The sequence below is a fragment of the Saccoglossus kowalevskii genome, chromosome 8, assembly GCF_978046115.1.
Source record: "Saccoglossus kowalevskii chromosome 8, keSacKowa6.1, whole genome shotgun sequence".
Taxonomy (NCBI): domain Eukaryota; kingdom Metazoa; phylum Hemichordata; class Enteropneusta; family Harrimaniidae; genus Saccoglossus; species Saccoglossus kowalevskii.
The window spans coordinates 14,333,326-14,347,452 of record NC_140648.1 but is presented as its reverse complement, the minus strand read 5'-3'; the positions used below and the strand labels follow the sequence as shown (position 1 = coordinate 14,347,452).

Sequence of the window (14,127 nt, the reverse complement as noted above, 5' to 3'; positions counted from 1 at the left end):
TTTATGGTTATTGCTTGTGTCCGTTTCCCTGATATCTCAAGAATCACATATCGAATTTCAACGCAACTTGGTACATAGATGCTCTTGGATAATGCACAGACCTGATTAGTTTTTGGTTGAAATCCGTGCATATTAATTTTGCAAAATAATTAGCTAATTTTAAACCTTGTCCCCTTTTTAGCTCCGCTGTCGACTTTGTCGAGCGGAGCTTATCATATGAGTGATTGTCCCTAGTCGTCGTCCGTCGTCCGTGTCAATGTTTTGCTTTTTCGACTTCTTCTTGAAAACTACAAGCCTGAATGCTTTGATACTTGGTGTATATGTACCTTGGGTAGACCTCTCTCAGATTTGTTCATTTCATGATGATATCTTCAATTCAATTTTTGGTTAATATTTTTGGTAAAAAGTGATATTTTCGACTTCTTGTGAAAAAACGCAAGTCCAATTGCTTTGATATTACATATATAGGTACTACATGTGCTCCTCACTCAGACTTGTTCATTTCATTTTGATATCTTCAATTCTCAAATTTTGATGAATATTTTGTAATTTTTGGTAAAAAGTGATATTTTCGACTTCTTGTTGAAAACCGCAAGTTAGATTGCTTTTATAATACATATATAGGTACTACATGTGGACCACTTATAGATTTGTTCGTTTCATGATGATATCTTCAATTCTCTAATTTTGCTTAATATTTTTGTCATTTTTGGTAAAAATTGAGATGTTCGACTTCTTGTTGAAAACCGCAAATCCGATTGTTTTTATATTACATATATAGGTACTAGATGTGGAACTTTTTCAGATTTGTTAATTTCGTGGTGATATCTTCAATTATCTAATTTTGATGATTATTTTTGTCATTTTGGTGAAAAGTGATATTTTTTAATTCTTGTTGAAAACAGCAAGTCCCATTGCTTTGATGCTATACATATTGTTCATTTTTTTAAAGTGTAACTGAATTGGGACAATTGACTTTCTTTGTGTGCAAAATTTATTTATAAACAACATTATGAAAAAAAACAAGTGAAAAATGTACATAAATTAAATAAACGATCAATAATAATGTTCTGAAACGCCCACGTCCAAATTCTTGGCCGACTCAGAACGAGGCTTCAGCTAGAGAACCTAATTAGCATGCAAGGGTGATTTGTGACGTCACGGGGGGAACTTGTCATCGTTTCACAATGGCTGCTATACGCATGCAATGCTCGGAAAGCGACACGGAATCTATCTTATCATCGTCTGACGAGAGTTATGAGATCGAGGAATATGATGACAACGAGAGATGTCACGATTTTGTTTTACAGTGCCAAGGACAAAGTGGCCCATACAGGTTTGAACCTGCGAGAAAATACGCGATGTGGGTGATCGTGTACCTCCCCAAAATGACCATGACGATTCAGGCACCCGGTTAAGGCACAGGCACAGAGTTTGAACATCGTGACCGAAAATCTTAACGTTGTTATTTTTATTAAACTCCACCTGAACAATGTATCAATAATGTTAGAAAATCTGCACTCTAAAATGTAAATTTGTGTGCGTCCGGTAGGACGCGAATACCTACAACTGCAAGATCGAAACAAATGAAATTGTACTGATAAATGATTCGGGCGTAAATGATACGTACTGATAAATGATTCGAGCACTGCAGATAACGTTATGAGGAGAAGGTCCATTCCAATATTTCCTGGTGTTCTTGACGGCTTTGGTCCACTGATGCCGTAAATTCGAATTATTGTTGTTTCCCTCCCAAGGAGAACACAAGCCGAAGGACCATAAAAGCATAATATTACACGTCTTTGTGTATTTGTCAATTTTGCATATATTTGGTATATATATGTTCGTATATATCTAGAAAAATCTCGTCTTTCGTTAATAATTTCATTTGTTTGAAAGGTCCACCGACCGTGTCCCAATAATTTGTTTGGAATATCGATCCCCGTTGGTTTCTCCAAACGGTCCCGACGTCCGCCATTCAACACAATCTGCATTTATTTATAGCAATTCACCTGGATCATGTTCCGTAATTTGCTGTAAAACCAAATAATGAAACAAGTACTATTTATTATATATTTTTTTACCTCTCGAAACTACAACAGTGCGTAGAGTTATTGCAGTGGAATAGTCGCCTTGAAATCGATGGAACTTCAACTATCCATTTCTCACCTTGAAATAAAAAAAATCGAAGAGCATCGGGGGATATATTATTAACCAGTCTTGCCAATCGCTAGCTTTATTTTATTCGAATCCATACAATTCATGAGTTTTTCGACATTTGTTGGCAACTTCCGCGCTAAAAATGGATGAAAATGTGGGTGTGGTTCTCTCGCAAAGTTCTGTCGATAATACGGACAAATATGGTTCTGTGACCCAGGTCGTACCCCGATCAGGTGACTCTCATCCAATCAATGATGTTGTAACAAAGCATACCATCCAATCTCCGGCGTCGATTCACTAAGTTTTTTTGCGCTGTGACAGGCTTCACAATTATTCACTGAAAAAACATCGGCATATTTTGACCATGGAGCTCTATGTTTTGACAAACGGATGGGATTTGACCTCAGTTCAAAAAAAAGAAAAAAAACAGGGCTGAGATACAAATCAGTTTTGTGAGTTGGGAAATAAGATAAACCAGACTAGGCTGGGGTCGACGATTTTCAGTATCGAAGGACTTCCGTGTGAATCATAATTTTCAAATTGTTCAGCGGCTGGTCACCAAATACGTCCATGCTGATCGTGACTTAATTTTGAAAATTGGATGTCAAATTTTATCAAAGACCGACGCCATCACAACCATCCAATCATAGGTGGGAATGTACGCACTTGTTTTGGAACTTTGTATCAAGATGACTGGCGACAACGCCGACGCACCAGGCAGCGTACGTGGGTTTTGCATGTATTAATAGTCCGGGCATGGGATCGGTTCTCTTACCAGCAAATAAAATGAGTGAAAAAAGGTAATTTTATAACAAGAACAGTTTCATTTCGTATATAGCAAATTTTGTTGTATCCGAACGACGATTGCATCGTGTGATTTAAATTTATCACAATTTTCCTTGCAGCCAATACGACACTCGTCACCTTGCCGATTGTAATTTACTTCACAAAGTTGTTGGTGCCCAATACTCGCAACACTAAAATAATTCAACAAGATATCTTTTTAGTAAAATGTCATTTTACTCTTGATTATTTTATTTTATTATTTTATTCCCCTTACCGCCTTGAATTTCAAATCGATTATATATCGAACTTCTTTACATGTGTTTTCCTTTACTGTGTGCAAATAATGAGGTCATACTCATGTCACAATACTTTGAAGCTGATGCCATGTTGATGCCATGAGACTGCGAACCTGAGGCCACGATGATGCCACAAAATAAGAGAGGCGAACACAGCTTCAATTTTCAATGATGCGATGCTGGGGCGACAATGAAGCCATGCGTAGGCGACAATGATGCCACAAAGGCCAAAGCTTTCGCGAGAACTGTACTGTATGCTGGTTTACTAAACGCTTGCGTATGGAAAATGGTTAACAATCTGGTCTGCTAGCAATCTCCTGCTTTATGGTCCCGTTGGTGGCGCCATTTCGGCAACACTCGTAATGCCGAAAAAACTCGAAGGTGACGGGAGAGGGGGGCGTGGCCCGGTTTTGGAATATCATTGACTGTTTACCCAATTTATATACCATTTTCACTTGATTTTTTTTCATAATGTTGTTTATAAATATTTTTTGCACACAAAAAAGTCAATTGGCCCAATTCAGTTACACTTTAATGATACTTTCTGTTCTTTAACTGAAATGTGCATTGCTAACAGCGGAGCTATCTCAGCCGACTGGCTGCTTGTTCTCAAGAACCATTCAACATTTTAATGAAACATGGTACATGTACCTAGATATCGTCAAAAACATATTTCATTTGTGTATGCAATAAACACAATTTGTGCTTTATGTTATACACCATGTTAACTTCTTATTCAAAATTTTAGTTTTTGTAGTATATTGTACGACGGGACCGGGACGAGAAGCGTGTTATGCCAATGACTTACATTGTAAATGTTCCCACATAATTGTTAAATTTGTGTTTATTAGTTTTAACTGGTTTAAAGATTAGAGTAACAGTAGATTGTGTTCATATTGATGGCATATCTCTCTGTGTTATTGACATGTAAGAGATGGAATGAAGAGTTTAATTGCGTAAACATTGACATTTCCAGTAGAACATGATTTGTAAGAAGCAATTGGAATTATTTGTAAAATTAAAATGCTTATCTGCTGATGTTTGTTTTAATTCGCGAGCGGTGGTGTAATGTTGCATACATAATTTTGTGTCCTCAAATGCAAATTTAGCCAAATACAATTAGAAACTATGTGATACGATAGCATTGGCAATGGTTTATTCTATTGGGAATCATAATCTTTTTCAACTTTCGTGTTTGTTGACATTCAAAACTGCCACTTTCACGAGACCAGGATCATAAAATAAATATCGTTGAAATGACACGACATTATTTCATGTGAGAAATCGTGAGGCGTGAGGTAAATTCCAAACATGCTTCGGACGCTACCCCATTGGTGTTAATGTACAACAGTTAAAGATGAGCAGAAAGTAAATGTCGGGATGGGATAACAGAATACAATGATGTCGTCGACGTCCACCTCGGGGTCCGTACGTCCACCCTGGAAAAATGATAGGAATGTGCAGATAATGACTTTCTACCCTTAAAACGGCAAAATTCGTAAACCTTATACCTGTGCTTCTTTTTCTCTGTTATATCATATACCAGCCGTTCCCGAGAATTAACAATTTTATGGCTTGAGATTGTGGAAGATTATATTGATAATTTCAATAGGTAATGTTCATATTGTAAACCTCTTTCGATACACTTTTGCTGAAATAACAAACATTACATGGGTTATTTTAGGAAATTATTGTTTATTAATTGTGATGATTATTCGATAGTCTGTATGTGGTGTGTTACAATACACTTACTGACTGGCTTCATTTGGGTTACAGCAAATGTTGAGTTGTCAAAAAATAATTCCCACGAGTCCTGTTTGTTGGGCGACTCAAAGATGTATTATTCCAGGATATTATTGCCACTATGACCAGTCAACATGTGTTTACTATTCCCCGACAATTCAGGGTTCTCAGTAGCTATATATAGAATGACCTCAAACAGAACCACTCGTTCGCATTAGTAACCTGCTTGGGACGTGCATAATTGAAACCTACTCATATTTTTTGAGAAACTTGTCTAACATTTTTCAAAAATCACCGTTTTTAAAAGAATTCCATAACACAAAAGAACCCACACCGTTCATAATGTATGATTGTTTAGCCTATGTTCCATCCAACAATTTGAAATGTTGCATAATATATCTGCTTTAGAACCCTGTGGTAAAATGAGCTAAAATACTGACAAAGTGGCCACTATCGACTTAAATATAAGCATAATTTTCTCGAAAAATAGCCTGGTAACCCCCAAACACTAAGTCAAAATACTTGGGATACAATTTAATACGAATGTATTCTGTGTATTTGCATCTATGAGAAGGCGTCTATCTTACCAGACTACCCTTGTGATACACACGCAATCATACATATAGGGATCGGTCAGTTACTTCGGCCTGGGAGGGGGGGGGGGTCGCTAGATTACATTTTACCAGCTTTCAATCTCAGTTGACCCTTCCCTATCAAATAAAAAAAAGTGGGTGACCCGACATTATATTTTAAAACATGCTGACCCCCCCCCGAAAAAAAACAAATAAACATTGATAGTTTTGGCTCAAAATTACAAAATGTATTATATGTGCATTGAAAATATCATGGTTTGCCATAATTGTGACATGATTTTTAGTGTTTGCATTTAATAGACCTTAGGAGAGGAGGGGGAGCATAAAGCCAAAAAACGACTACAGAAAAGGCTGCAGGAAGGAGGGAAATCTATGCTGCTAAAGATAATAAATAAAAGCAAAGCTGTGGAGTAATCACTCGATAAACGCCCTTATAAGATAGGAAAAGAAGATTTGAATCTAGGCGGTTTGAACTCTTTGAAAACTAATTTGGATTGAAAATATCTTTCATACCTAATGCAGGCCCATTTATACCCCCTCCCAATCACCAATCACCAAGATTTAAAGAGGGAAATCACCAATCACCAGGAATTCCAATTACCTATTCACCAATCACCAGGAATTCCAATTACCTATTCACCAATCACCAGGAATTCCAATTACCTATTCACCAATCACCAGGAATTCCAATTACCTATTCACCAATCACCAGGAATTACAATTACCTATTCACCAATCACCAGGAATTCCAATTACCTATTCACCAATCACCAGGAATTGTTGTCGAATATAAAAGCATTTGTTGAAGATATTTGACATTAACTTTGATTGCTGGTCAGACATAGTAGTTAGACATGCATTTCTTAACTGATCTTTCTGTTTGAAACTAACTATCTCCTTGTTTCTAGCTGCTCTCGTCATTACTGTAGTCGTTCCTTTGTGCAACAGTTTCCCTATCTTGCACACACTGCTTCTCTTTGTTCAGCAATTCATACAATTCACTTCTTTCGTGTTATCTTCCTCAGTTTCTGAATCACTAGTTTTCATCACTACTATATTCTAATCTCTGCTCATCAGTTTTCTCAGATGTGTCCTTCTCAACAGCTGACCCATCTGACAAATCATGTCTCTCTCTATCCAATGTTTCACCAATTGGTATCTCCTTCTCGTATAGATTCAGTGGCCTTATACTTTGTGTCTTCTTGCCGGATTGATCTTTGTCTAACAACTTTCCCATTGTCAACAGCCCAATTTCTCATTTTCTCTTGATCCCCTTTTCTCATGGTACAACTGGCAATGGTTGGAGCTTTGAACTGTCTCAAAATGAAACTTGGTTTGTGGCTGGTGGATAAAACGATGACGGACTGGTGAAGTAATAGACTGATCAATTACATGATCTTTCTTTCTTTAATTGTGTTCCCAAATGATCTGGCATACTGATACAAAATAAACAACTAAATTAAGTAAAGATGACGAGAAATAGTTTGTCAAACAAATATAATATCAAATAAAGCTTAGAAAAACTCTTGTGTGCTGAGTAATGAAGACACATTCAAAATTAATTTAAAATTACTTGTACTTGAGATATTGATGGAAAAGCTTAAAACTAATAATGCAAAACAGATAATTAATATGAACAGATTTCAGTGTAAAACTAATAAGGTCTGTGCAATGTAACAGACCACCCATGTAGCAAGTTTCATTTAAATGAGATTAAAATCCAAATAAAATATTATGCTTATCAGGGAATTAATATCAACAGATTTTAACCTAAAACTAATCAGGTTTGTAAATTACATATATAGCAAAATAATGACTTTAACTTAAATTTAGAAATTAGTAAATATAAGGGGAAGGAGATTCATGAGTATGAAACTAATTCTCACATTTAAAATTGTTCTCAAATGAATAATTCAAAATTAGTTCTAATAATATACGTCCATGTATAACAGGGGGAAAACGCTTTGACATGTTTTCCTCATCTACTATACATTATTAAAAGTTGTTTACCTTTTAATATTTCATTGGAGAACTATGACGTAATAAGGAATCAATAAACAATATAATAATTTGGAAAAAAACTATAATTTATCATGTAATAAAGCGTGTTAGCATTAATGACGTACATGAAACCTTAGACACACCAGCAAACCACAGGCGCTCGGAACGTTTCTTGGATAATCGCCAGGAATTAAAAAGCCCTCATAACAGATAACTAAAAAGGTATGAGGGGTCTGCTTATAGACCAGGAATGCTTTACATAGTCTGTGCTTATGACAACAAAGGAAACTTTGATTGTTGCTTAAATTTGTGTTGGATTTTGGTATTTTACAGAGCAAAATCTGCATACTTAAAAGTTTATAAAAAAAATATTTTTTCATCATTTATTTTAATTTATATATCAAATTTAACTTTTTTGATTTGCTGAACAAAAACTGTCACAACTCTTTGTACTAATTGCTGTGTTGTCTTTCCGTCTCCTGTTATAATTGGATAAATCCAGTAAATATCTTATACAGTGGTGACTTCAGACTTTAAATAAAATAATCTGATATCAGCAGCACATGGACTTGGGATGTGTATAAAACTTAAAAGTATAATTGGGGTTCAAGCCGCATTGCATAATCTGTTAGTTATTTTGCAACTTCAACCCCAAAATATTTAGCCTATAACTTGTTTTTCATCAACAACTTTATAGGCAATATAGGTAATAGTTATTATTGAGAACACATTTGTACGATTAACTTTATTATCTTTTGTTCTGAAATAAATGTTTAAAAATACATGCATAAGCGCGTGTGTGAATTCTGGAAAACATGGTGACCCCCTATTCATGATATCAAAAACAGGGTGACCTCCTCTATTCGCAAAATCAAAAAGAGGGTAACCCCCTACTGATCCACCGACCCACCCCAGGTCGAAGTAACTGTCCGAACCCTAAAGCAGTGCACTGAATATTTTATTATTTGCCAATTCATTGTCCTCAACGACGATCATTGGCACGCAGATCGCCGCAAACCAACCGATTTGCGGCGATCTGCGTGTCCATGATCGTCGTTGAGGACAATGTCGGTGCTGAATAGCGCCACCTGTGTTGACACAATGCAACGACGATACAATGCTACGCCATCATGTTAAAATATGTTAATCACATACCACCACCACCACCCGCCGTGCTTCCCTAATGCTTGTTGCTTGGTCATTTGTAGCCTGACAAGTTGGCGTAGGTGGCGCCCTGGACTGCTGCGATCCCCACTGCTGGGGATCGCAGCAGTCCAGGGCGCCACCTACGCCAACTTGTCAGGCTAGGTCATTTGCGGTTGTTATCGATTTCACTCAAAAATATGGAAATCCGGTTTGACGGAAAGAAGGCTCTGGTTACGGGAGCTGGCAAAGGTAAACATTGGTAGCTCTGTGAATGAGTGGTTCATTTGTTGTATACAATGTAGACGTACATGAGCGTTTATAGCCCTGAGTACAGTCCTGTAGGTTGGCCTTCTTCCGCTGATCAATGACCCACAACAGATCAGATCAGGCAATTCGATCAATCTGTGAAAAGTAATCAATATCACAGAAGCCGACGTACCTACATAGAAATTGGTGACGTTACAAAATACATGACCTTCAATCGGGGTCGTTTGTTTGGTATATACGAATTGGTATATACAAATATACAACGGTAATAAATCCTAGCTTGTTATAATAAGCAGAATCATATAGCGGGTCACCCCAAAGGTCACGCATTTTGTTGCAATATGGCCGTGTGATTGAAACTGGGATGCACTCAATTTAACAACTTGTCATGGTAGAAATTAATTAAACGACAGATATTTACTCACAAATACATGGTCACTATTTGTCGAGATTTATGTTGCACGGAATCAGTCATGGATAACATGGCGAGCATTGAGTTAGTTTTGTTCTCCCCGGGGTTAATGAGCTTGTACACCTGGGCTCGTTGACCTTGGACAAGCGATGCCTGCAATGTGATTTGATTGCAGAGTAGGTTTGGAATAAAGCTTGCTTCAGTGGTGGCTTATAAATAAGTCAAAACATTGTGTTACAGACAGCTTCACAGGTTGTCAGCAGACATATTGCAATTGACCAATTGACTGAAACTTGATTCAATCATTCAAGATAAACAGGAAAACGTAGCAGACAAAAAAAAAGAAAAATTATAATCTGTATTTCAAATGAAATTCATTAACACATACGCATAATTTGCATACCTAATTTTAATTTATCAAGTCAAACAGTACTTCATAAGCTTTAATATTGTAATATTTATTATTGTAGGTATTGGTCGTGCCATTGTTAAAATGTTAGTGACATGTGGAGCTAAGGTGTATGCACTAAGTAGAACACAGTCTGATTTGGACAGTCTAAAAGAGGAGGTAAGATATGGTGCGCTTGCTTCATTTTAATATTCACTTGGTGACATATGTTAAGTCGTTTGTACATATATTTCAAAATGCGTGCTAAAATGTCATGTAAACAATGTATTTTACACGCGTTGTGTACGTCGCAATGTGTCCTATATCGAACACGACGCGGCGCGACGACCACCGCCCTTTAATGTAATTTAAACTATATACAGGTAACAGGAATAAATACGATAAAGGTGGACCTTGCAGACTGGGATGCCACGACTAAAGCTGTCGAATCTATTGGTCCGGTTGATCTATTGGTAAATAACGCTGGTATTGTCAGTGCACGGGCATTCGTAGATATAACACAAGAAGAAATAGATGAGTATGTTAAATTGATTGCTCTAAATAAAAATATCACCCTGCATTTAATTAAATGCATGGCAGTTTCAGCATGTACCATGAGATGATATATTACACTAGCTACAATGAGAATCTTAGAAGGCATTATTTTTGTAATACGTGTTGTAGAACTATCCCTGATATTTAGATAAACCCATGGTACGGATTATGCTATAAGTTTAAAAAAAGGTGTGCCGAATCTCCCAAAAACTGTATCACCCAATTGTTGGGTGATATTGTATTTGGACAAAATCCGAGGTTGCTTGCAGACCAACACTGGAGTTTTGCTTTGATATTTGACCACCAATCGAGCTGACTTCCTCATGTCAGTCAATATTTGAAGGATTACACTCCCAGTCGTACACTGACGTATACTTACACTATACTCATTACGTTGATTACAATATTGTAACTCGTTGAAATAATATGCATACTATTGGTTACAATTCAATGTACTGATTGTAGCCAATCATTGATTACATACAGGAAACCATATATTTAGTATAGTTGTCACACTTCTTAAACCAACATTTGTATAACATATCAATGAAGTGAAATGGCGGGCAAATGACCCCATCTCTCCATGGCACATATTCATGATTTACTTATGTCTATTCCCAGAATACTAAATATTAATTTAAAAGCAGCTATGCATGTGGGGCAGGTGAGAATTCAAACTCAAATTGTCAAGTGTTAATTTAACCATTTAAAACATATATATATTGGTAGAAAGTGACGCCTATGAATAAATTAATAACTGTTGCTGAAGTGTTCAGCCCCAAGCGATTGCTGATGTAATTGTGAGCTAGGACACAAAGTTCAACGTGAATAATTGATTTTACAGATTGTGGCTCGTAGTATGATATCAAAAGGAACTGGTGGAAACATAGTCAACGTATCGAGCCAAGCTTCATTGTTGGCTTTCAAAACTTTCGCAGCTTACAGTGAGCCTATTTTGCATTATTATTTTCAATATTATCTACACAATAAATGTGATATTTGTACAAAGTCTTATACATTTGAAATTTTCAAACTCTGCAATTATATTATTAATGTGAAAAGTACAAAATGTAATAACATATATCGATCTCACACTAATGATAAATATAATGAATACAGCAATTCTTCTATTTTAGGTGTTTCAAAAGCTGGACTTGATATGCTCACAAAGACAATGGCACTAGAACTGGCAAGCCATAAAGTAAAGAATGGTTTTGATCATCTGAGAAAAAAATTGTAAAATCAATATTATTTTTTTGACGTTAGACAAATGATTTCTAATGTCACGGCGCAGACAGGTGGCGCAGGATGTTCTCAATGCTTAAAAAATACCAGACTTAAATATATATATGATATTCATGTATTCCTTACTGTTTTGGTTTCCCTGACTATAGACTTTGATATTGTTAGATTATGTTATATCTACTTGATTGATCTACTCGCGAACGAGAGTCATGGCTAACAAATGTCTGCAATAGCAGTTAGTATGGATGGATATACTAGTAATGAAGCGTTTATAAGTGTGTGCCGAAATTCATTATGTTACTTAGCACACCGATGTTTTGCAATAATTTGCAACACTACAAACAATGTAAAGTTAATCATTTTTCATGTCAGATTCGAGTCAATGCAGTGAACCCTACTGTGGTGCTAACAGAATTAGGTAAACGTGCCTGGTCGGATCCTGCCAAGTCAGAAGTTATGATGAATCGTATTCCAATGAATAAGTTTGCAGGTATTTGTCACAATCTTATGTATTATACTCGCAGTCAATTAATTAATTAATTAATTAATTAATTAATTAATTAGTTAAGTAAATTTATTTATTTGTATTATGTTGTGTTGTAAAATGAGCGAATGATTTTCTTTCTTTTTCAACAGAGGTGAAAGATGTTGTCAATGCTGTTATTTATCTTTTGAGTGACAAAGCTGACATGATTACTGGCAGTTGTTTACCAATTGAAGGTGGATTCGTTACAGCGGGAGTTTGAAAAGTCATACAACCTGAACATGATTATAGTTTTAAATTTTCTGCCAAAACCCACATAGATCCAATTACAGAAATTGTTGAATTGAATTTAGATTGTTCATGTGTTGCATTTTGCATGTACACTATTGATATTTTATTGCCGTCTCATACTGCGTACCATGGCTTGTTTATTGTATTCCCTGTTATTAATAGAACAAGAAATATGTCAAAATCGTTCAGTTCTCCAAGAAGCCTTCTCGGTATGTTTGGGCTTTCTTGATGTGACACCAATAGTAGAAACGTTACTTCAACTCATTGACCATTCGACGATGGCGATCCCGTCTAACAATAACATGAAAACATACTGAATAAGCTAGGTTATTGTCCACCACATGACCAGCTACAATAAACTAAAACACCAGTTCCCGGCAATGCCTTTGTACCAGTATTCATTTGAATCGACATTTATGCAAATATAGCTGCTGCTGATAATAATAATAATAATAAAACATGTTGTTCCAAAAAAATAAGTTATACGTTCCTACACTAAAATGACATTGTGGATTTTCTTAATGACAATATATTTTTTGAGTTTGGAAGATTTTTCAACAATATATCGGCATTCCCATGGGAACAAATTGATCACAGATGTATTCCTTTATTAGTTTGCAGCTGAATCTCTACAGGAATTAGTTAAAGGTAAATAGTACAAAGCCAAATCCTTTAAGTTCACAATCAGATATAGTGGTAATGTGAATTCCATCAAGAATCCTAAATTAATAAATATTATTCCTATGGTATACTTTCACTTAAAGCTTAGATAAACATGAACACTAAATCTGATTCTTCTGCTTCAAACTGTGCCTTGAATTTGAATCTAAGAGCCGGTTTTCTGCCGGGGGGGGGGGTCACTCAATATTAAAACCTTACACCATGTGCGTTCTTGCTAAAACATAATAGGCCCCTAGGACTGGCAACACATTGGCAATCCATACCCCCTTTTGTGGACGCAATGGAAATTTAGTACCCCCTAGAGAAGACATATTGAAGAAAAAACACCCCCTATTTCAGGCATATATTGAGAACATCCTACCCCCTATTGCGAGGATTCTCTGCCGTTTTTTCCACTCAAGTGGAGTGAGATCAACTCAAACAAGTTACTGTGTATGCAACTCGTGTTGGTTTCATTCGTTGTTTGACGAAGAAAGATGAGAACTATTGACATGAGTGTGAATTTATTTATTTATTTATTTTTGACATTTAAATTTGTACATGTGTTCATTTCATCATTTCAAAATATAATTTGATATAGGTATAGGGGAAAGAAAATAGCTGCATCTAATCTAGTCGTTCAAAAAAAATTGAATAAATAAATTATAGGGCGAAAAGTTACTGTACATCATACTATTAATTTGTAATGAATAAACATATATATGATAGAAATATATATATATATATATATATATATATATATATATATATATATATATATATATATATATATATATATATACACACACACATAATAATAATAAAAACTTGGATGTATAAACAGAACAAAATATATCAGGAGAAGTTAAAAACTGGAAACAAACACTAAATATGTACACTCACACATATTACAGTCATTTATTTGATAGATTTATCAGGGGATAATTCTTCTCTTCTGAGGTTCTCCACACTTGTCAGGGGGGAATCTCGTCCCTGTTTCTATATCTCGCCCCCTTGAGGTACGGGATCGGGAAAATCACTTAAACTTTACAGTCAAATAGACGCAGACAACAAAATACGTTTCACAGCGCCCTGGGGAA

The 14,127-nt window shown here is 35.8% G+C and overlaps 1 protein-coding gene across 1 annotated transcript; it reads left to right on the top strand.

The window, feature by feature from the left end:
- The first annotated feature begins 8,850 nt into the window (after positions 1 to 8,850).
- On the top strand, positions 8,851 to 12,846 carry LOC102806308 (L-xylulose reductase-like). The gene is made up of 8 exons (XM_085502908.1): positions 8,851 to 8,974; positions 9,875 to 9,972; positions 10,176 to 10,330; positions 10,969 to 11,011; positions 11,192 to 11,291; positions 11,484 to 11,548; positions 11,965 to 12,082; positions 12,229 to 12,846. The coding sequence occupies exons 1-8, from the start codon at positions 8,923 to 8,925 to the stop codon at positions 12,336 to 12,338; spliced, it is 741 nt and encodes a 246-aa protein (XP_085359034.1). The 5' UTR covers positions 8,851 to 8,922; the 3' UTR covers positions 12,339 to 12,846.
- Positions 12,847 to 14,127: the final 1,281 nt, after the last annotated feature.

What these genes read in the sequence shown, in the direction of transcription:
- LOC102806308 (XM_085502908.1), top strand. Translation starts at nt 8,923, where the DNA reads ATGGAAATCCGGTTTGACGGAAAGAAGGCTCTGGTTACGGGAGCTGGC. An exon ending in GGTTACGGGAGCTGGCAAAG is followed by an intron (nt 8,975 to 9,874) that starts GTAAACATTGGT and finishes TTATTATTGTAG; the next exon opens with GTATTGGTCGTGCCATTGTT. An exon ending in TAGAACTGGCAAGCCATAAA is followed by an intron (nt 11,549 to 11,964) that starts GTAAAGAATGGT and finishes TTTTCATGTCAG; the next exon opens with ATTCGAGTCAATGCAGTGAA.